We start from the raw sequence: 22,538 nt of genomic DNA on the forward strand, positions 1-22,538 counted from the left end.
GGGTGAGGGGGGTGGAGGAGAGGGTGAGGGGGGTGGAGGAGAGGGTGAGGGGGGTGGAGGAGAGGGTGAGGGGGGTGGAGGAGAGGGTGAGGGGGGTGGAGGAGAGGGTGAGGGGGGTGGAGGAGAGGGTGAGGGGGGTGGAGGAGAGGGTGAGGGGGGTGGAGGAGAGGGTGAGGGGGGTGGAGGAGAGGGTGAGGGAAATGGAGGAGAGGGTGAGGGGGATGGAGGAGAGGGTGAGGGGGGTGGAGGAGAGGGTGAGGGGGGTGGAGGAGAGGGTGAGGGAAATGGAGGAGAGGGTGAGGGGGATGGAGGAGAGGGTGAGGGGGGTGGAGGAGAGGGTGAGGGAAATGGAGGAGAGGGTGAGGGGGATGGAGGAGAGGGTGAGGGGGGTGGAGGAGAGGGTGAGGGGGGTGGAGGAGAGGGTGAGGGGGGTGGAGGAGAGGGTGAGGGGGGTGGAGGAGAGGGTGAGGGGGGTGGAGGAGAGGGTGAGGGGGGTGGAGGAGAGGGTGAGGGGGGTGGAGGAGAGGGTGAGGGGGGTGGAGGAGAGGGTGAGGGGGGTGGAGGAGAGGGTGAGGGGGGTGGAGGAGAGGGTGAGGGAAATGGAGGAGAGGGTGAGGGGGATGGAGGAGAGGGTGAGGGGGGTGGAGGAGAGGGTGAGGGGGGTGGAGGAGAGGGTGAGGGAAATGGAGGAGAGGGTGAGGGGGATGGAGGAGAGGGTGAGGGGGGTGGAGGAGAGGGTGAGGGAAATGGAGGAGAGGGTGAGGGGGATGGAGGAGAGGGTGAGGGGGGTGGAGGAGAGGGTGAGGGGGGTGGAGGAGAGGGTGAGGGGGGTGGAGGAGAGGGTGAGGGGGGTGGAGGAGAGGGTGAGGGGGGTGGAGGAGAGGGTGAGGGGGGTGGAGGAGAGGGTGAGGGGGGTGGAGGAGAGGGTGAGGGGGGTGGAGGAGAGGGTGAGGGGGGTGGAGGAGAGGGTGAGGGAAATGGAGGAGAGGGTGAGGGGGGTGGAGGAGAGGGTGAGGGGGGTGGAGGAGAGGGTGAGGGGGGTGGAGGAGAGGGTGAGGGGGGTGGAGGAGAGGGTGAGGGAAATGGAGGAGAGGGTGAGGGGGATGGAGGAGAGGGTGAGGGGGGTGGAGGAGAGGGTGAGGGGGGTGGAGGAGAGGGTGAGGGAAATGGAGGAGAGGGTGAGGGGGATGGAGGAGAGGGTGAGGGGGGTGGAGGAGAGGGTGAGGGAAATGGAGGAGAGGGTGAGGGGGATGGAGGAGAGGGTGAGGGGGGTGGAGGAGAGGGTGAGGGGGGTGGAGGAGAGGGTGAGGGAAATGGAGGAGAGGGTGAGGGGGATGGAGGAGAGGGTGAGGGGGGTGGAGGAGAGGGTGAGGGGGGTGGAGGAGAGGGTGAGGGGGGTGGAGGAGAGGGTGAGGGGGGTGGAGGAGAGGGTGAGGGGGGTGGAGGAGAGGGTGAGGGGGGTGGAGGAGAGGGTGAGGGGGGTGGAGGAGAGGGTGAGGGAAATGGAGGAGAGGGTGAGGGGGATGGAGGAGAGGGTGAGGGGGGTGGAGGAGAGGGTGAGGGAAATGGAGGAGAGGGTGAGGGGGATGGAGGAGAGGGTGAGGGGGGTGGAGGAGAGGGTGAGGGGGGTGGAGGAGAGGGTGAGGGGGGTGGAGGAGAGGGTGAGGGGGGTGGAGGAGAGGGTGAGGGGGGTGGAGGAGAGGGTGAGGGGGGTGGAGGAGAGGGTGAGGGGGGTGGAGGAGAGGGTGAGGGGGGTGGAGGAGAGGGTGAGGGGGGTGGAGGAGAGGGTGAGGGGGGTGGAGGAGAGGGTGAGGGGGGTGGAGGAGAGGGTGAGGGGGGTGGAGGAGAGGGTGAGGGGGGTGGAGGAGAGGGTGAGGGGGGTGGAGGAGAGGGTGAGGGGGGTGGAGGAGAGGGTGAGGGAAATGGAGGAGAGGGTGAGGGGGATGGAGGAGAGGGTGAGGGGGGTGGAGGAGAGGGTGAGGGGGGTGGAGGAGAGGGTGAGGGAAATGGAGGAGAGGGTGAGGGGGATGGAGGAGAGGGTGAGGGGGGTGGAGGAGAGGGTGAGGGAAATGGAGGAGAGGGTGAGGGGGATGGAGGAGAGGGTGAGGGGGGTGGAGGAGAGGGTGAGGGGGGTGGAGGAGAGGGTGAGGGGGGTGGAGGAGAGGGTGAGGGGGGTGGAGGAGAGGGTGAGGGGGGTGGAGGAGAGGGTGAGGGGGGTGGAGGAGAGGGTGAGGGGGGTGGAGGAGAGGGTGAGGGGGGTGGAGGAGAGGGTGAGGGGGGTGGAGGAGAGGGTGAGGGGGGTGGAGGAGAGGGTGAGGGGGGTGGAGGAGAGGGTGAGGGGGGTGGAGGAGAGGGTGAGGGAAATGGAGGAGAGGGTGAGGGGGATGGAGGAGAGGGTGAGGGGGGTGGAGGAGAGGGTGAGGGGGGTGGAGGAGAGGGTGAGGGAAATGGAGGAGAGGGTGAGGGGGATGGAGGAGAGGGTGAGGGGGGTGGAGGAGAGGGTGAGGGAAATGGAGGAGAGGGTGAGGGGGATGGAGGAGAGGGTGAGGGGGGTGGAGGAGAGGGTGAGGGGGGTGGAGGAGAGGGTGAGGGGGGTGGAGGAGAGGGTGAGGGGGGTGGAGGAGAGGGTGAGGGGGGTGGAGGAGAGGGTGAGGGGGGTGGAGGAGAGGGTGAGGGGGGTGGAGGAGAGGGTGAGGGGGGTGGAGGAGAGGGTGAGGGAAATGGAGGAGAGGGTGAGGGGGGTGGAGGAGAGGGTGAGGGGGGTGGAGGAGAGGGTGAGGGGGGTGGAGGAGAGGGTGAGGGGGGTGGAGGAGAGGGTGAGGGAAATGGAGGAGAGGGTGAGGGGGGTGGAGGAGAGGGTGAGGGGGGTGGAGGAGAGGGTGAGGGGGGTGGAGGAGAGGGTGAGGGAAATGGAGGAGAGGGTGAGGGGGATGGAGGAGAGGGTGAGGGGGGTGGAGGAGAGGGTGAGGGAAATGGAGGAGAGGGTGAGGGGGATGGAGGAGAGGGTGAGGGGGGTGGAGGAGAGGGTGAGGGGGGTGGAGGAGAGGGTGAGGGAAATGGAGGAGAGGGTGAGGGGGATGGAGGAGAGGGTGAGGGGGGTGGAGGAGAGGGTGAGGGGGGTGGAGGAGAGGGTGAGGGGGGTGGAGGAGAGGGTGAGGGGGGTGGAGGAGAGGGTGAGGGGGGTGGAGGAGAGGGTGAGGGGGGTGGAGGAGAGGGTGAGGGGGGTGGAGGAGAGGGTGAGGGAAATGGAGGAGAGGGTGAGGGGGATGGAGGAGAGGGTGAGGGGGGTGGAGGAGAGGGTGAGGGAAATGGAGGAGAGGGTGAGGGGGATGGAGGAGAGGGTGAGGGGGGTGGAGGAGAGGGTGAGGGGGGTGGAGGAGAGGGTGAGGGAAATGGAGGAGAGGGTGAGGGGGATGGAGGAGAGGGTGAGGGGGGTGGAGGAGAGGGTGAGGGAAATGGAGGAGAGGGTGAGGGGGATGGAGGAGAGGGTGAGGGGGGTGGAGGAGAGGGTGAGGGGGGTGGAGGAGAGGGTGAGGGAAATGGAGGAGAGGGTGAGGGGGATGGAGGAGAGGGTGAGGGGGGTGGAGGAGAGGGTGAGGGGGGTGGAGGAGAGGGTGAGGGGGGTGGAGGAGAGGGTGAGGGGGGTGGAGGAGAGGGTGAGGGGGGTGGAGGAGAGGGTGAGGGGGGTGGAGGAGAGGGTGAGGGAAATGGAGGAGAGGGTGAGGGGGGTGGAGGAGAGGGTGAGGGGGGTGGAGGAGAGGGTGAGGGGGGTGGAGGAGAGGGTGAGGGGGGTGGAGGAGAGGGTGAGGGAAATGGAGGAGAGGGTGAGGGGGATGGAGGAGAGGGTGAGGGGGGTGGAGGAGAGGGTGAGGGGGGTGGAGGAGAGGGTGAGGGAAATGGAGGAGAGGGTGAGGGGGATGGAGGAGAGGGTGAGGGGGGTGGAGGAGAGGGTGAGGGAAATGGAGGAGAGGGTGAGGGGGATGGAGGAGAGGGTGAGGGGGGTGGAGGAGAGGGTGAGGGGGGTGGAGGAGAGGGTGAGGGAAATGGAGGAGAGGGTGAGGGGGGTGGAGGAGAGGGTGAGGGGGGTGGAGGAGAGGGTGAGGGGGGTGGAGGAGAGGGTGAGGGGGGTGGAGGAGAGGGTGAGGGGGGTGGAGGAGAGGGTGAGGGGGGTGGAGGAGAGGGTGAGGGGGGTGGAGGAGAGGGTGAGGGGGGTGGAGGAGAGGGTGAGGGAAATGGAGGAGAGGGTGAGGGGGATGGAGGAGAGGGTGAGGGAAATGGAGGAGAGGGTGAGGGGGATGGAGGAGAGGGTGAGGGGGGTGGAGGAGAGGGTGAGGGAAATGGAGGAGAGGGTGAGGGGGATGGAGGAGAGGGTGAGGGGGGTGGAGGAGAGGGTGAGGGGGGTGGAGGAGAGGGTGAGGGAAATGGAGGAGAGGGTGAGGGGGATGGAGGAGAGGGTGAGGGGGGTGGAGGAGAGGGTGAGGGAAATGGAGGAGAGGGTGAGGGGGGTGGAGGAGAGGGTGAGGGGGGTGGAGGAGAGGGTGAGGGGGGTGGAGGAGAGGGTGAGGGAAATGGAGGAGAGGGTGAGGGGGATGGAGGAGAGGGTGAGGGGGGTGGAGGAGAGGGTGAGGGGGGTGGAGGAGAGGGTGAGGGGGGTGGAGGAGAGGGTGAGGGGGGTGGAGGAGAGGGTGAGGGGGGTGGAGGAGAGGGTGAGGGGGGTGGAGGAGAGGGTGAGGGGGGTGGAGGAGAGGGTGAGGGGGGTGGAGGAGAGGGTGAGGGAAATGGAGGAGAGGGTGAGGGGGATGGAGGAGAGGGTGAGGGGGGTGGAGGAGAGGGTGAGGGAAATGGAGGAGAGGGTGAGGGAAATGGAGGAGAGGGTGAGGGGGATGGAGGAGAGGGTGAGGGGGGTGGAGGAGAGGGTGAGGGGGGTGGAGGAGAGGGTGAGGGAAATGGAGGAGAGGGTGAGGGGGATGGAGGAGAGGGTGAGGGGGGTGGAGGAGAGGGTGAGGGGGGTGGAGGAGAGGGTGAGGGGGGTGGAGGAGAGGGTGAGGGGGGTGGAGGAGAGGGTGAGGGGGGTGGAGGAGAGGGTGAGGGGGGTGGAGGAGAGGGTGAGGGGGGTGGAGGAGAGGGTGAGGGAAATGGAGGAGAGGGTGAGGGGGATGGAGGAGAGGGTGAGGGGGGTGGAGGAGAGGGTGAGGGAAATGGAGGAGAGGGTGAGGGGGATGGAGGAGAGGGTGAGGGGGGTGGAGGAGAGGGTGAGGGGGGTGGAGGAGAGGGTGAGGGAAATGGAGGAGAGGGTGAGGGGGATGGAGGAGAGGGTGAGGGGGGTGGAGGAGAGGGTGAGGGAAATGGAGGAGAGGGTGAGGGGGATGGAGGAGAGGGTGAGGGGGGTGGAGGAGAGGGTGAGGGGGGTGGAGGAGAGGGTGAGGGAAATGGAGGAGAGGGTGAGGGGGATGGAGGAGAGGGTGAGGGGGGTGGAGGAGAGGGTGAGGGGGGTGGAGGAGAGGGTGAGGGGGGTGGAGGAGAGGGTGAGGGGGGTGGAGGAGAGGGTGAGGGGGGTGGAGGAGAGGGTGAGGGGGGTGGAGGAGAGGGTGAGGGGGGTGGAGGAGAGGGTGAGGGGGGTGGAGGAGAGGGTGAGGGGGGTGGAGGAGAGGGTGAGGGAAATGGAGGAGAGGGTGAGGGGGGTGGAGGAGAGGGTGAGGGGGGTGGAGGAGAGGGTGAGGGGGGTGGAGGAGAGGGTGAGGGGGGTGGAGGAGAGGGTGAGGGAAATGGAGGAGAGGGTGAGGGGGATGGAGGAGAGGGTGAGGGGGGTGGAGGAGAGGGTGAGGGAAATGGAGGAGAGGGTGAGGGGGATGGAGGAGAGGGTGAGGGGGGTGGAGGAGAGGGTGAGGGGGGTGGAGGAGAGGGTGAGGGAAATGGAGGAGAGGGTGAGGGGGATGGAGGAGAGGGTGAGGGGGGTGGAGGAGAGGGTGAGGGGGGTGGAGGAGAGGGTGAGGGGGGTGGAGGAGAGGGTGAGGGGGGTGGAGGAGAGGGTGAGGGGGGTGGAGGAGAGGGTGAGGGGGGTGGAGGAGAGGGTGAGGGGGATGGAGGAGAGGATGAGGGGGATGGAGGAGAGGGTGAGGAGGGTGGAGGAGAGGGTGAGGGGGGTGGAGGAGAGGGTGAGGAGGGTGGAGGAGAGGGTGAGGAGGGTGGAGGAGAGGGTGAGGAGGATGGAGGAGAGGGTGAGGGGGGTGGAGGAGAGGGTGAGGAGGATGGAGGAGAGGGTGAGGGGGGTGGAGGAGAGGGTGAGGAGGGTGGAGGAGAGGGTATGGAGGAGAGGGTGAGGGGGGTGGAGGAGAGGGGAGAGGGGGATGGAGGAGAGGGTGAGGGAAATGGAGGAGAGGGTGAGGGGGATGGAGGAGAGGGTGAGGGGGATGGAGGAGAGGGTGAGGGGGATGGAGGAGAGGGTGAGGAGGGTGGAGGAGAGGGTGAGGAGGGTGGAGGAGAGGGTGAGGGGGATGGAGGAGAGGGTGAGGGGGATGGAGGAGAGGATGAGGGGGATGGAGGAGAGGGTGAGGAGGGTGGAGGAGAGGGTCAGGGGGATGGAGGAGAGGATGAGGGGGGTGGAGGAGAGGGTGAGGGGGGTGGAGGAGAGGGTGAGGGGGGTGGAGGAGAGGGTGAGGGGGGTGGAGGAGAGGGTGAGGGGGGTGGAGGAGAGGGTGAGGGGGGTGGAGGAGAGGGTGAGGGGGGTGGAGGAGAGGGTGAGGGGGGTGGAGGAGAGGGTGAGGAGGGTGGAGGAGAGGGTATGGAGGAGAGGGTGAGGGGGGTGGAGGAGAGGGAGAGGGGGATGGAGGAGAGGGTGAGGGGGGTGGAGGAGAGGGTGAGGGGGATGGAGGAGAGGGTGAGGGGGATGGAGGAGAGGGTGAGGGGGATGGAGGAGAGGGTGAGGAGGGTGGAGGAGAGGGTGAGGAGGGTGGAGGAGAGGGTGAGGGGGATGGAGGAGAGGGTGAGGGGGATGGAGGAGAGGATGAGGGGGATGGAGGAGAGGGTGAGGAGGGTGGAGGAGAGGGTGAGGGGGGTGGAGGAGAGGGTGAGGAGGGTGGAGGAGAGGGTGAGGAGGGTGGAGGAGAGGGTGAGGAGGATGGAGGAGAGGGTGAGGGGGGTGGAGGAGAGGGTGAGGAGGATGGAGGAGAGGGTGAGGGGGGTGGAGGAGAGGGTGAGGAGGGTGGAGGAGAGGGTATGGAGGAGAGGGTGAGGGGGGTGGAGGAGAGGGAGAGGGGGATGGAGGAGAGGGTGAGGGGGGTGGAGGAGAGGGTGAGGGGGATGGAGGAGAGGGTGAGGGGGGTGGAGGAGAGGGTGAGGAGGGTGGAGGAGAGGGTATGGAGGAGAGGGTGAGGGGGGTGGAGGAGAGGGGAGAGGGGGATGGAGGAGAGGGTGAGGGGGGTGGAGGAGAGGGTGAGGGGGGTGGAGGAGAGGGTGAGGAGGGTGGAGGAGAGGGTATGGAGGAGAGGGTGAGGGGGGTGGAGGAGAGGGTGAGGGGGATGGAGGAGAGGGTGAGGGGGGTGGAGGAGAGGGTGAGGAGGGTGGAGGAGAGGGTATGGAGGAGAGGGTGAGGGGGGTGGAGGAGAGGGAGAGGGGGATGGAGGAGAGGGTGAGGGGGGTGGAGGAGAGGGTGAGGAGGGTGGAGGAGAGGGTATGGAGGAGAGGGTGAGGGGGGTGGAGGAGAGGGAGAGGGGGATGGAGGAGAGGGTGAGGGAAATGGAGGAGAGGGTGAGGGGGATGGAGGAGAGGGTGAGGGGGATGGAGGAGAGGGTGAGGGGGATGGAGGAGAGGGTGAGGAGGGTGGAGGAGAGGGTGAGGAGGGTGGAGGAGAGGGTGAGGGGGATGGAGGAGAGGGTGAGGGGGATGGAGGAGAGGATGAGGGGGATGGAGGAGAGGGTGAGGAGGGTGGAGGAGAGGGTGAGGGGGGTGGAGGAGAGGGTGAGGAGGGTGGAGGAGAGGGTGAGGAGGGTGGAGGAGAGGGTGAGGAGGATGGAGGAGAGGGTGAGGGGGGTGGAGGAGAGGGTGAGGAGGATGGAGGAGAGGGTGAGGGGGGTGGAGGAGAGGGTGAGGAGGGTGGAGGAGAGGGTATGGAGGAGAGGGTGAGGGGGGTGGAGGAGAGGGAGAGGGGGATGGAGGAGAGGGTGAGGGAAATGGAGGAGAGGGTGAGGGGGATGGAGGAGAGGGTGAGGGGGATGGAGGAGAGGGTGAGGGGGATGGAGGAGAGGGTGAGGAGGGTGGAGGAGAGGGTGAGGAGGGTGGAGGAGAGGGTGAGGGGGATGGAGGAGAGGGTGAGGGGGATGGAGGAGAGGATGAGGGGGATGGAGGAGAGGGTGAGGAGGGTGGAGGAGAGGGTCAGGGGGATGGAGGAGAGGATGAGGGGGATGGAGGAGAGGGTGAGGGGGATGGAGGAGAGGGTGAGGAGGGTGGAGGAGAGGGTGAGGGGGGTGGAGGAGAGGGTGAGGGGGATGGAGGAGAGGGTGAGGGAAATGGAGGAGAGGGTGAGGGGGATGGAGGAGAGGGTGAGGGGGATGGAGGAGAGGGTGAGGGGGATGGAGGAGAGGGTGAGGAGGGTGGAGGAGAGGGTGAGGAGGGTGGAGGAGAGGGTGAGGGGGATGGAGGAGAGGGTGAGGGGGATGGAGGAGAGGGTGAGGAGGGTGGAGGAGAGGGTGAGGGGGGTGGAGGAGAGGGTGAGGGGGATGGAGGAGAGGGTGAGGGAAATGGAGGAGAGGGTGAGGGGGATGGAGGAGAGGGTGAGGGGGATGGAGGAGAGGGTGAGGGGGATGGAGGAGAGGGTGAGGAGGGTGGAGGAGAGGGTGAGGAGGGTGGAGGAGAGGGTGAGGGGGATGGAGGAGAGGGTGAGGGGGATGGAGGAGAGGATGAGGGGGATGGAGGAGAGGGTGAGGAGGGTGGAGGAGAGGGTCAGGGGGATGGAGGAGAGGATGAGGGGGATGGAGGAGAGGGTGAGGGGGATGGAGGAGAGGGTGAGGAGGGTGGAGGAGAGGGTGAGGGGGGTGGAGGAGAGGGTGAGGGGGATGGAGGAGAGGGTGAGGGAAATGGAGGAGAGGGTGAGGGGGATGGAGGAGAGGGTGAGGGGGATGGAGGAGAGGGTGAGGGGGATGGAGGAGAGGGTGAGGAGGGTGGAGGAGAGGGTGAGGAGGGTGGAGGAGAGGGTGAGGGGGATGGAGGAGAGGGTGAGGGGGATGGAGGAGAGGATGAGGGGGATGGAGGAGAGGGTGAGGAGGGTGGAGGAGAGGGTCAGGGGGATGGAGGAGAGGATGAGGGGGATGGAGGAGAGGGTGAGGGGGATGGAGGAGAGGGTGAGGAGGGTGGAGGAGAGGGTGAGGAGGGTGGAGGAGAGGGTGAGGAGGATGGAGGAGAGGGTGAGGGGGGTGGAGGAGAGGGTGAGGAGGGTGGAGGAGAGGGTATGGAGGAGAGGGTGAGGGGGGTGGAGGAGAGGGAGAGGGGGATGGAGGAGAGGGTGAGGGAGATGGAGGAGAGGGTGAGGGGGATGGAGGAGAGGGTGAGGGGGATGGAGGAGAGGGTGAGGGGGATGGAGGAGAGGGTGAGGAGGGTGGAGGAGAGGGTGAGGAGGGTGGAGGAGAGGGTGAGGGGGATGGAGGAGAGGGTGAGGGGGATGGAGGAGAGGGTGAGGGGGATGGAGGAGAGGGTGAGGTGGATGGAGGAGAGGGTGAGGAGGGTGGAGGAGAGGGTGAGGGGATGGAGGAGAGGGTGAGGAGGATGGAGGAGAGGGTGAGGGGGATGGAGGAGAGGGTGAGGGGGATGGAGGAGAGGGTGAGGAGGGTGGAGGAGAGGGTGAGGGGGATGGAGGAGAGGGTGATGAGGGTGGAGGAGAGGGTGAGGGGGATGGATGAGAGGGGGAGGGGGATGGAGGAGAGGGTGAGGGGGATGGAGGAGAGGGTGAGGGGGATGGAGGAGAGGGTGAGGGGGATGGAGGAGAGGGAGAGGGGGATGGAGGAGAGGATGAGGGGGATGGAGGAGAGGGTGAGGGGGATGGAGGAGAGGATGAGGGGGATGGAGGAGAGGATGAGGGGGATGGAGGAGAGGGTGAGGGGGATGGAGGAGAGGGTGAGGAGGGTGGAGGAGAGGATGAGGGGGATGGAGGAGAGGGTGAGGGGGATGGAGGAGAGGATGAGGGGGATGGAGGAGAGGGTGAGGGGGATGGAGGAGAGGGTGAGGGGGGTGGAGGAGAGGGTGAGGGGGATGGAGGAGAGGGTGAGGGGGATGGAGGAGAGGATGAGGGGGATGGAGGAGAGGGTGAGGGGGATGGAGGAGAGGGTGAGGAGGGTGGAGGAGAGGGTGAGGGGGATGGAGGAGAGCGTGAGGAGGGTGGAGGAGAGGGTGAGGGGGATGGAGGAGAGGATGAGGGGGATGGAGGAGAGGATGAGGGGGATGGAGGAGAGGGTGAGGAGGGTGGAGGAGAGGGTGAGGGGGATGGAGGAGAGGGTGAGGGGGATGGAGGAGAGGATGAGGGGGATGGAGGAGAGGGTGAGGGGGATGGAGGAGAGGGTGAGGGGGATGGAGGAGAGGGTGAGGAGGATGAGGAGAGGGTGAGGGGGATGGAGGAGAGGGTGAGGGGGATGGAGGAGAGGGTGAGGGGGATGGAGGAGAGGATGAGGGGGATGGAGGAGAGGATGAGGGGGATGGAGGAGAGGGTGAGGGGGATGGAGGAGAGGATGAGGGGGATGGAGGAGAGGGTGAGGGGGATGGAGGAGAGGATGGGGGGGATGGAGGAGAGGGTGAGGAGGGTGGAGGAGAGGGTGAGGGGGATGGAGGAGAGGGTGAGTGGGATGGAGGAGAGGGTGAGGGGGATGGAGGAGAGGGTGAGGAGGATGGAGGAGAGGGAGAGGGGGATGGAGGAGAGGGTGAGGGCGATGGAGGAGAGGGTGAGGAGGATGGAGGAGAGGGTAAGGCGGATGGAGGAGAGGGTGAGGGGGATGGAGGAGAGGGTGAGGGGGGTGGAGGAGAGGGTGAGGGGGATGACGTGTGACAGAGAGGTCAGAAGGTCAGAGGTCAGGGATCATCAGGTGTTAGAGAGTCTCACCTCTGTTGTCTTCCTGGTACACCTGCACCTTCCCAAGCTCCACCCCCAGACGCCTGCACACGGGAGACATAGCCAATGAAAAGAGAGCACAGGGAGAGCTGACCAATGAAAAGCCAGAGTGTGTGTGTGTGTGTGTACTGACTCTCCTATCCTCTTGCTAATCTCCCTGGACGAAGGGTGTGAGTTGGCGCTGAAGATGACCAGGCCTCCCTCGGTGTGGTTCATAACCGGGGGGGACCGGCCACTCTGCTCCCCAGCCTCAGGCGGCCTATCCTTGGGCACCCACGCTGCACTCAGCCCTTCCTACGGAGGAACCAGATACCCAAACACACATACAGTTAATCAATCAATCCACTTGTCTGGGACAGTGTTACTACCAACATAACACATCATAACACATCACATCATAACATAACACATCATAACATAATACATCATAACACAATACATCATAACATAATACATCATAACATAATACATCATAACACAATACATCATTATGTTAGCTACTGTATTATGTTATGTTATGATGTGTTATAATATGTTATGATGTTATGATAACACATCATACCATAAGATAAGAAAACAGAATATAAAATAACTTAGTGAAGCCTGTAAACAGAGATACATTATAAACAGTATTCCTTTCCTCTCCTGACTCCCGGATGCGCTCAGCGCGCCATCTGCTGATGAGCGGACGGACGCACAGATTTTGTTTTGCCCTCGGTCTCGGTAAACACAACAAAATACAACGTTTAAACCACACAAAAACAACACAACATTGAAACCTCACAGACGGACCTGCTGTACTCACCAGTTTGTGTTTGTAGTGTAACCGCGTTGTATGATGTCGGATGATTTCACAGCTTGTAGATGTCTCAACCTGTTCCTCCAAGTCCGGCCTACTGAGTATGATGGACAGGCGTCTCGGCCAATCACAGACTAGGAATCCCGACCGGAAAATTTTTTCACCCAACTCTCGTGTTGATCGTAGAGGGAAGACGTCATCACGTCTAAATTGAATTTGAATTTGATTGAAGATATGTTTCTAGATTCTGATTCTGAATAGTTATTACATTCCCACCAAAAACTATTTTGCCAGGTGTTTGGTCGGGTGTGTTCAAGTTACACACAGTCTTGAGAAGGTTAGCTACCAAGTTTATCAGATTTGTGGTGCTGGGGGTTAAATGCGCAAAAATACACATTGTAGAAGAAAAAAATGACTCCCGCACACAGTTTCATAAGTGATTATGAAATGTCTGACATACCCCATTTGTATTCGGCTCACAGAAAAACATACCATATTAACGGTTTGAGTTTTTCAATTATGTAGGCTACCGCTGTACCTTGATGTAGGCCTACAATAATTAAATATATCTTTACACATTTAACGTAGTCAACGTGTCGCTACGATAACTTTTTAAAAACCTTTTCATTTTTTTTTTTTTTAAGTCTACAGGTTACAAACAGCCTTATCCCTCAGCGCGGCAGGATCATGACAGAGAGCATGTTCCTCGGTCGGCCACTAGAAGTCACTGCTGTCTCTGTTTTTACCAGACAGACCCATCGAGTCAGACCCATCCTGCCAAGGCAGCAGCTACTCTTCCTGGGGTTTATTATGGATCCCCATTAGTTCCTGCCAAGGCAGCAGCTACTCTTCCTGGGGTTTATTATGGATCCCCATTAGTTCCTGCCAAGGCAGCGGCTACTCTTCCTGGGGTTTATTATGGATCCCCATTAGTTCCTGCCAAGGCAGGAGCTACTCTTCCTGGGGTTTATTATGGATCCCCATTAGTTCCTGCCAAGGCAGCGGCTACTCTTCCTGGGGTTTATTATGGATCCCCATTAGTTCCTGCCAAGGCAGCGGCTACTCTTCCTGGGGTTTATTATGGATCCCCATTAGTTCCTGCCAAGGCAGCAGCTACTCTTCCTGGGGTTTATTATGGATCCCCATTAGTTCCTGCCAAGGCAGCAGCTACTCTTCCTGGGGTTTATTATGGATCCCCATTAGTCCCTGCCAAGGCAGCGGTTACTCTTCCTGGGGTTTATTATGGATCCCCATTAGTTCCTGCCAAGGCAGCGGCTACTCTTCCTGGGGTTTATTATGGATCCCCATTAGTTCCTGCCAAGGCAGCGGCTACTCTTCCTGGGGTTTATTATGGATCCCCATTAGTTCCTGCCAAGGCAGCGGCTACTCTTCCTGGGGTCCAGCAAAATGAAGGCAGTTTATACAATAGAACAGGAGACAGACAGAGGGACAGGGCTGAACAGTGTCTAGCCTACCCTACACAACATCATCTCTGCATTAGGATGCTATATTATATATAATGAAGCAATAAGGCACGAGAAGGTGTGGTATACGGCCAATATACCACGGCTAAGGGCTGTTCTTAGGCACGACGCAACTCGGAGTGCCTGGACACAGCCCTTACCCGTGGTATATTGGCCCATATACCACAAACCCTGCGAGGTGCCTTATTGCTATTATAAACTGGTTACCAACGTAATTAGAGCAGTGAAAATGCATGTTTTGTCATACCTGTGGTATACGGTCTGATATACCACGGCTGTCAGCCAATCAGCATTCAGGGCTCAAACCACCCCCAGTTTATAATGTGCTATTAATCATGGGGGATTGCATTGGAGTGAATTCAGCGACCTCTTGTCCAACTAGGACAGTCTCTGTTTGTTGTGTCGCCATCCTGCTAATGTTGTCTTACTCATCATGACACAAGCTGTGCTGTGTGTACGAGTGGGGTGTGTGTGTATGTGTGTGTACGGGTGGGATGTGTGTGTGTGTTGTGTGTGTGTGTGTCACCTATGTGTTGTATACAGACACTGAGAGTGTAATCTAGCAGCAGACTGGGCCTTCCTACCTACTAACCTAACAGCAGGTCAGATGTCAGTCTGGAGAGACTGGACCTTCCTACCCACTAATCTAATGTAACAGTATAGCTTCCGTCCCTCTCCTCGCTCCTACCTGGGCTCGAACCAGGGACCCTCTGCACACATCAACAACAGTCACCCACGAAACATCGTTACCCATCGCGCCACAAAAGCTGCGGAACCTTGCAGAGCAAGGGGAACAACTACTTCAAGGTCTCAGAGCGAGTGACGTCACCGATTGAAACGCTATTAGCGCGCACCACCGCTAACTAGCTAGCCATTTCACATCGGTTACCGGTCAGCAGGTCAGATGTGTTCCCGAAAACACAAAAACAGTCCAGTTTTTAACGGAATGTCCATTCATCCAATCCGTATTCATTCTGAATGGTTAAGGTTTGGGATAGAGTTAAAACATTAAGTTTAGTCTCTCATTCTGAATGGTTAAGTTAAGGGTTAAGGTTTGGGATAGAGTTAAAACATTAAGTTTAGTCACTCATTCTGAATGGGTAAGGTTTGGGATAGAGTTAAAACATTAAGTTTAGTCACTTATTCTGAATGGTTAAGGTTTGGGATAGAGTTAAAACATTAAGTTTAGTCTCTCATTCTGAATGGTTAAGCTAAGGGTTAAGGTTTGGGATAGAGTTAAAACATTAAGTTTAGTCACTTATTCTGAATGGTTAAGGTTTGGGATAGAGTTAAAACATTAAGTTTAGTCACTCATTCTGAATGGTTAAGGTTTGGGATAGAGTTAAAACATTAAGTTTAGTCACTCATTCTGAAGGGTTAAGTTAAGGGTTAAGGTTTGGGATAGAGTTAAAACATTACGTTTAGTCTCTCATTATGAATGGGTAAGGTTTGGGATAGAGTTAAAACATTAAGTTTAGTCACTTATTCTGAATGGTTAAGGTTTGGGATAGAGTTAAAACATTACGTTTAGTCACTCATTCTGAAGGGTTAAGTTAAGGGTTAAGGTTTGGGATAGAGTTAAAACATTACGTTTAGTCACTCATTCTGAAGGGTTAAGTTAAGGGTTAAGGTTTGGGATAGAGTTAAAACATTAAGTTTAGTCTCTCATTCTGAAGGGTTAAGGTTTGGGATAGAGTTAAAACATTAAGTTTAGTCACTCATTCTGAAGGGTTAAGGTTTGGGATAGAGTTAAAACATTACGTTTAGTCACTCATTCTGAAGGGTTAAGGTTTGGGATAGAGTTAAAACATTACGTTTAGTCTCTCATTCTGAATGGTTAAGGTTTGGGATAGAGTTAAAACATTACGTTTACCCGTTGAGAGCTACGAGCTCTTGTCTTGTCACCTGCTCCGTCACGGACTAACCCGTTGAGAGTCTTGTCAGCTGCTCCGTCACAGACTAACCCGTTGAGAGCTACGAGCTCTTGTCTTGTCAGCTGCTCCATCACGGACTAACCCGTTGAGAGCTACGGCCTCTTGTCTTGTCAGCTGCTCCGTCACGGACTAACCCGTTGAGAGCTACTGCTCTCTTGTCTTGTCAGCTGCTCCATCACGGACTAACCCGTTGAGAGCTACGGGCTCTGGTCTTGTCAGCTGCTCCATCACGGACTAACCCGTTGAGAGCTACTGCTCTCTTGTCTTGTCAGCTGCTCCATCACGGACTAACCCGTTGAGAGCTACGCGCTCTTGTCTTGTCAGCTGCTCCATCACGGACTAACCCGTTGAGAGATACGCCCTCTTGTCTTGTCAGCTGCTCCGTCACGGACTAACCCGTTGATAGCTACGCACTCTTGTCATGTCAGCTGCTCCATCACGGACTAACCCGTCGAGAGCTACGCACTCTTGTCTTGTCAGCTGCTCCATCACGGACTAACCCGTCGAGAGCTACGCCCTCTTGTCTTGCTGCCTGATACTCCTGCTGAAACTAGCTATGTGTGCAGCACGCATGTGAATTGAACCCTTCACTTAACCATTCAGAATGAGAGACTAAACTTAATGTTTTAACTCTATCCCAAACCTTAACCCTTACCTTAACCATACGGAATGAGCTCCTTAGTCCGTGATGGAGCAGCTGACAGATCTTGAGCGACATCGGTAACCGGTAGGAATCGGAAAGACGTGTCGACTTATGACATCTACCAGTAAATACTAAGTTAAGGCAAACCGGGGTATTGAAGAAGTTTAAGTCTGAAGTCTTTGGTTGAATCTATTTTTTTTATTTTTCCCAGACCTCAAAAATGTGTTTCTTTTCGACTTACAACATAATTTTGTTGTAATCTTTCTATTAAAAAAAAATGATTTTGAGGGTGAAAAACTAAAACTATAGGAAAACTGATTTAAAAAAAGATATATAAATATATATATATAGAACAACATAGAAATGTTCACACAGGGCGCCTTTCCCTCACCGGGCGGTTTGGGCCGTTTTCTTTGGAAACGTTTGAGTATACCCACTTCTCCACACATCAGTATACCACTATGTAGCAGTATAAACCCGGAGCCTGGCCCACGGTTATACCCACTTCTCCACACATCAGTATACCACTATGTAGCAGTATAAACCCGGAGCCACACGGTTAACTACAGTAACATTCAAAACGTTTTCAGAACCCCTTGACTTTTCCCACATCTTGTTACACGTTACAGCCTTATTCTAAAATGGATTCAATTGGTTTCACCCCCCCCCCCTCCTCACTCTACACAAAATACCCCATAATGACAAAATACCCCATCATGACATCACAATCCCCCATAATGACATCACAATACCCCATCATGACATCACAATCCCCCATAATGACATCACAATACCCCATAATGACATCACAATACCCCATAATGACATCACAATCCCCCATAATGACATCACAATACCCCATAATGACATCACAATCCCCCATAATGACATCACAATACCCCATCATGACATCACAATCCCCCATAATGACATCACAATACCCCATAATGACATCACAATACCCCATAATGACATCACAATCCCCCATAATGACATCACAATACGCCATAATGACAAAGCAAAAAAACTGGTTAACAGAAATTATGGGAAATGTATTAAAAATAAAAATAAATCTGAAATATCACATTTACCTAACACCTTCATCAGAGTGGTGTATTCATCCAGGTGTTATAACAACTTAGGTGTTATAACACCCCACTGCCTGGCTGAATCAGCTGTGTGTGTGTGTGTGTGTGTGTGTGTGTGTGTGTGTGTGTGTGTGTGTGTGTGTGTGTGTGTGTGTGTGTGTGTGTGTGTGTGTGTGTGTGTGTGTGTGTGTGTGTGTGTGTGTGTGTGTGTTAAGGAGGTTAAGGAGGTTATAATGTGTGTGTGTGTGTGTGTGTGTGTGTGTGTAGCGTCAGTTTTGACTTGATTCTCCAGGGCAGTGCAGAGCTCATCTGTAACTGTAGGGAGCTGACTGAGTCAAACCTCTACCTAGACCCTCTGGTACAGCCTGACTCGACAAAAAAAAAAAAAAGTTTGTGAGGGTTTTAGGGGCCAAGCCAAATTTCTTCAACCTCCTGTTTTGCGCCTTCTTCATCACTCTGTCTGTGTGGGTGGACCATTTCAGATTGTCAGTGATGTGTACACCGAGGAACTTGAAGCTATTTCACCTTCTCCACTGCGGTCTTGTCGATGTGGATAGGGGGGGTGCTCCCTCTGCTGTCTCCTGAAGTCCACGATCAACTCCTTTGAGTGAGAGGTTATTTTCCTGACACCACACTCCGAGGGCCCTCACCTCCTCCATCCTCCAGGCCGTCTCGTCGTTGTTGGTAATCAAGACACTGTTGTGTCATCTGCAAACTTGATGATTGAGTTGGAGGCGTGCATGGCCACGCAGTCGTGGGTGAACAGGGAGTACAGGAGAGGGCTCAGAACGCACCCTTGTGGGGCCCCAGTGTTGAGGATCAGCGGGGTGGAGATGTTGTTACCTACCCTCACCACCTGGGGGCGGCCCGTCAGGAAGTCCAGGACCCAGTTGGTGTTGCATGGTCTGTGGATCTATTGGGGCAGTAAGCAAATTGAAGTGGGTCTGGGGTGTTAGGTAGGGTGGAGGTGATATGATCCTTGACTAGTCTCTCAAAGCACTTCATGATGACGGAAGTGAGTGCTACGGGGCGATAGTCATTTAGTTCAGTTATCTTTGCCTTCTTGGGAAACAGGAACAATGGTGGCCATCTTGAAGCATGTGGGGACAGCAGACTGGGATAGGGAGAGATTTAATATGTCCGTAAACACACAGCAGCCAGCTGGTCTGAGCATGCTCTGAGGACGCGGCAAGGGATGCCGTCTGGGCCGGCGGCTTAGAAAGGGTTAAATGTCTTATTGACGTTGGCCACGGAGAACGAGAGCCCACAGTCCTTGGGAGCGGGCCGCGTCGATGGCGTTGTGTTATCCTCAAAGCGAAGAAGGTGTCCGAGATGTGGCTGGTTTTTACCCTTTGTAAATCCGCGATTGTCTGTAGACCCTGCCAAATACGTCTCGTGTCTGAGCCATTGTATTGTCTCTGTTACTGACGTTTTGCCTGTTTGATTGCCTTACGGAGGGCATAACTGCACTGTTTGTGTGTGTGTGTGTGCGTGTCTGTCTGTCTGCCTGCCTGCCTGCCTGCCTGCCTGCCTGCCTGTATGTCTGCCTGTCTGTCTGTCTGTCTGTCTGTCTGTCTGCCTGCCTGTGTGTGGGCAGTATGCTTGAATCATCTCTCTGCCTACACAAAGACAGAGAGATTTCCAGAACACTGAGGACAGAATACAACAGGAGAACATGCAGCTAGTTTCTGTGGAAGTGTTAAATTAAATTACCAGGTGTGTATCCTGGTACACACACACACACACACACACACACACACACACACACACACACACACACACACACACACACACACACACACACACACACACACACACACACACACACACACACACACACACACACAGGAGAGGCACATCAAGCCACATGTTGACCCTGAGTGAGCAATGTGCTGTGTGTGTGTGTGTGTGTGTGTGTGTGTGTGTGTGTGTGTGTGTGTGTGTGTGTGTGTGTGTGTGTGTGTGCGTGCGTGCGTGCGTGCAACATTGAATCAGAACTGATGCTAAATATGTTTTGCCCTTTAGTCCTGAAAAAAGGAACATATTTTCTTAAAGTAGAATTACTCACAACATGACCCTGCTCTCTCTCCCTGTCACTCTCTCTCTCTCTCCTCTCTCTCTCTCTCTCTCTCTGTCACTCTCTCTCTCTCCTCTCTCTCTATTTCTCTCTCTCCATCTCTCTCCCCACACACACACACACACACAGAGACCTCTGCTTGCAAGCTGCAGACCCAGAGAGAGGGGATGGGGCGGTCCTGGCTTCTGACACGCCCCCTGGATGCAGCAGCAGGAAACGTTTAGGAGCGCGAGCTGGGCCAGCTGCTGTAGGGAAGCGCGAGCACGGGATACGGAGAGCACAGAGAGCGTTTACCCGAAAGAGAGAGAGAGAGAGAGAGAGAGAGGGAGAGAAAGAGAGAGAGAGAGATAGAAATGGCACCACCAGTGCAACAGGATTGTGTTTACGGCAAGCAACACGAGCCGAGCACATCCTCGGGAAGATAACATCTCGCGCGTTCACGATTCTAGACGCGCACGAATATTTACGCGCAATATTATACTTCATCATCGCTCATCTTATTATCATCAAGACTGATTTATTTATTGAACGAATTCAGCTCCGAGATACTCTCTGCTTCCCATCCGCTGTCTTCCATCTGTTAATGATGGTTTTTTGAAGCAGAGGAGGATAGTAAAGAGAGGGATGTTATAATCAGACCGCTGCAGTGTCTGGCCAGTTGAGGAGATACGAGGAAACCACGGTAACTGAACCGATCTGGACAGGAGACGCACACCGGGAACATTACACCCTCCGGAGATTCTATTCTATTCTTCATGATCGGCGCTTCTGGAATACCAGAAAAGAATTAATTCGTTTATCATCCCTCCACCCTTCCCTCCGTCCGTCCTTCTCTCCTTATCGGGAAAGCCTCGACATCCGTGCCTTCAAAATCCTCTCCCGTATGCCGCTGGAGACTCCACAGCTGTAGCGGAGGACGCTGTTTACGGTCTGTCCGAGGTTTGGGCGCTCCGTCACCCCGGGGTGTGGCAGGCAGAGTGCCCGCTGAGTGTAGGATGGTGTGGGTGTGAAGATGGGGAAAGACCAGGAACTACTGCAGGCAGTAAAGACGGAGGACCTGCTCACCGTTCAGAAGCTGCTGCAGAGGCCCCGGCCCGGGAAAGCAAGTAGGGACCCCTACACACACACCTTACCGACCTCACACACACAAACACACACTGGTACGCATGCACGACGCACACACTGGTACGCACGCACACCTTACCGATCACGCACACGCACGGAAACAGGGGGAATCACTCTACTGTGCATCATGATTTCACAGTCGGCTGGCGGGGGCGGGGGCGGAGGTTGCAGTGGGTGTAAAGCAGAGTGTTTGATCATTGATGGCCTTTTCGCGGGGAGCCCCATGTCCCAGCGCACTGCAGCAGGGAGAAGGAGAGAGGAGGAGGAGAGAGGAGGAGAGAGGGAGGAGAGAGAGAGAGAGGAGAGAGAGGGAGAGAGAGAGGAGAGAAGGAGGAGAGAGAGAGGAGAGAGGGAGGAGAGAGGGAGGAGAGAGAGGAGAGAGGGAGGAGAGAGAGAGGAGAGGAGAGAGAGAGAGAGAGAGGGAGGAGAGAGAGAGGAGAAAGAGAGGAGAGAGAGAGGAGAGAGAGGGAGAGAGAGAGGAGAGAAGGAGGAGAGAGAGAGGAGAAAGAGAGGAGAGAAGGAGGAGAGAGAGAGGAGTGAGAGTGTTTGGTCTGGATGATTTCTGATCAAGTCGTGCCTATTACAGACAGACTGACGGACACACAGTGAAGCGGCTGGCCTTCTGATTGTCAAGGTTCAGCATCATTTAGTCAGTCACACCTGTTGCACAAAGACTGGGCTGTTTTACACACACACACACACACACACACACACACACCTTGTGCGCTTAGACTAGAGACGTTTCTGTTCTCCATGTAACCTGACACAGGTGGAAACACAGTAAAGCTATCTGTTCTAGTCTATTGTGTTCTACTCTAACCTGTTCTATTCTACTCTAATCTGCTCTATTCTACTCTATTCTATTCTACTCTAATCTGTTCTGTTCTACTCTATTCTACTCTAATCTGCTCTATTCTACTCTATTCTATTCTACTCTAATCTGCTCTATTCTACTCTAATCTGTTCTGTTCTACTCTAACCTGTTCTATTCTACTCTAATCTGCTCTATTCTACTCTATTATATTCTACTCTAATCTGCTCTATTCTACTCTATTCTGTTCTGTTCTACTCTATTATATTATATTCTGTTCTACTCTATTCTACTCTAATCTGTTCTGTTCTACTCTATTATATTATATTCTAGTCTGTTCTATTCTACTCTATTCCGTTCTGTTCTATTCAAATCTGTTCTACTCTATTCACATCTTTTGTGTTCTGTTCTATTCTAATCTGTTCTGTTCTACTCTATTATATTATACTATATTCTGTTCTGTTCAACTCTATTCTAATCTATTATATTATATTCTAGTCTGTTTTATTCTACTCTAATCTGTTCTGTTATACTCTATTCTACTCTATTCTGTTCTGTTCTACTCTATTATATTATATTCTGTTCTACTCTATTCTACTCTAATCTGTTCTGTTATACTCTATTCTATTATATTCTAGTCTGTTCTATTCTAATCTATTATATTATATTCTAGTCTGTTCTATTCTACTCTATTATATTATATTCTGTTCTATTCTGTTCTGTTCTACTCTATTATATTATATTCTGTTCTATTCTGTTCTGTTCTATTCTAATCTGTTCTATTCTGTTCTATTTTGTTCTGTTCTACTCTATTATATTATATTATGTTCTATTCTGTTCTGTTCTGTTCTATTCTATTCTGTTCTATTCTAATCTGTTCAAATCTGTTCTGTTCTAATCTAATCTGTTCTATTCTGTTCTATTTTGTTCTGTTCTACTCTATTATATTATATTCTGTTCTATTCTGTTCTGTTCTATTCTATTCTGCTCTATTCTAATCTGTTCTGTTCTAATCTGTTCTGTTCTAATCTAATCTGTTCTATTCAAATCTAATCTGTTCTGTTCTATTTTGTTCTGTTCTACTCTATTATATTATATTCTGTTCTATTCTGTTCTGTTCTATTCTAATCTATTCTGTTCTGTTCTAATCTATTCTGTTCTGTTCTATTCTAATCTGTTCTTTTCTAATCTGATCTGTTCTACTCTGTTCTGTTCTAATCTAATCTGTTCTATTCAAATCTAATCTGTCCTGTTCTACTCTATTCTGTTCTACTCTATTCTGTTCAATTCAATTATTTTATGTTCTACTCTAATCTGTTCTGTTCTACTCTATTCTATTCTGTTCTGTTCTATTCTGTTCTATTTTATTCTGTTCTGTTCTTATCTAATCTCTTCTACTCTATTCTGTTCTGTTCTACTCTGTTCTGTTCTACTCTATTCTGTTCTGTTCTACTCTATTCTGTTCTGTTCTATTTTAATCTGTTCTAC

At 55.6% G+C, this 22,538-nt stretch overlaps 3 protein-coding genes across 7 annotated transcripts in view; 2 read left to right on the forward strand and 1 right to left on the reverse strand.

Annotated features, from left to right (window-relative positions):
• The window catches only part of LOC139568450 (phosphoribosyl pyrophosphate synthase-associated protein 2-like), a 31,809-nt gene extending 16,432 nt beyond the window's left edge, over window positions 1–15,377 (reverse strand). Inside the window, exons 1-4 of the mRNA XM_071390274.1 lie at window positions 15,278–15,377; window positions 11,895–12,022; window positions 11,223–11,383; window positions 11,081–11,133 (exon numbers count right to left, since the gene is read on the reverse strand). Of these exons, the coding sequence (XP_071246375.1) occupies window positions 11,081–11,133; window positions 11,223–11,383; window positions 11,895–12,022; window positions 15,278–15,377 (442 nt within the window). The remainder of the gene's footprint in view (window positions 1–11,080; window positions 11,134–11,222; window positions 11,384–11,894; window positions 12,023–15,277) is intronic.
• Window positions 1–22,538, forward strand: part of LOC139569071 (phosphoribosyl pyrophosphate synthase-associated protein 2) — a 393,458-nt gene that overhangs the window by 34,109 nt on the left and 336,811 nt on the right. The window lies entirely within an intron of this gene.
• LOC139568932 (caskin-1-like) overlaps window positions 19,242–22,538 on the forward strand; it is a 111,307-nt gene continuing 108,010 nt past the window's right edge. For 2 of the 5 annotated variants that reach the window (XM_071390942.1, XM_071390944.1), the window contains exon 1: window positions 19,424–20,220. In XM_071390942.1, coding sequence (XP_071247043.1) covers window positions 20,127–20,220 — 94 coding nt within the window. In that variant the 5' untranslated portion in view covers window positions 19,424–20,126. Of the gene's footprint in view, window positions 20,221–22,538 lie in introns of all 5 variants that reach the window. The other 3 variants (XM_071390943.1, XM_071390946.1, XM_071390945.1) reach the window with 2 other exon arrangements.

Source organism: Salvelinus alpinus, chromosome 1 (genome assembly GCF_045679555.1).
Source record: "Salvelinus alpinus chromosome 1, SLU_Salpinus.1, whole genome shotgun sequence".
NCBI lineage: Eukaryota > Metazoa > Chordata > Actinopteri > Salmoniformes > Salmonidae > Salvelinus > Salvelinus alpinus.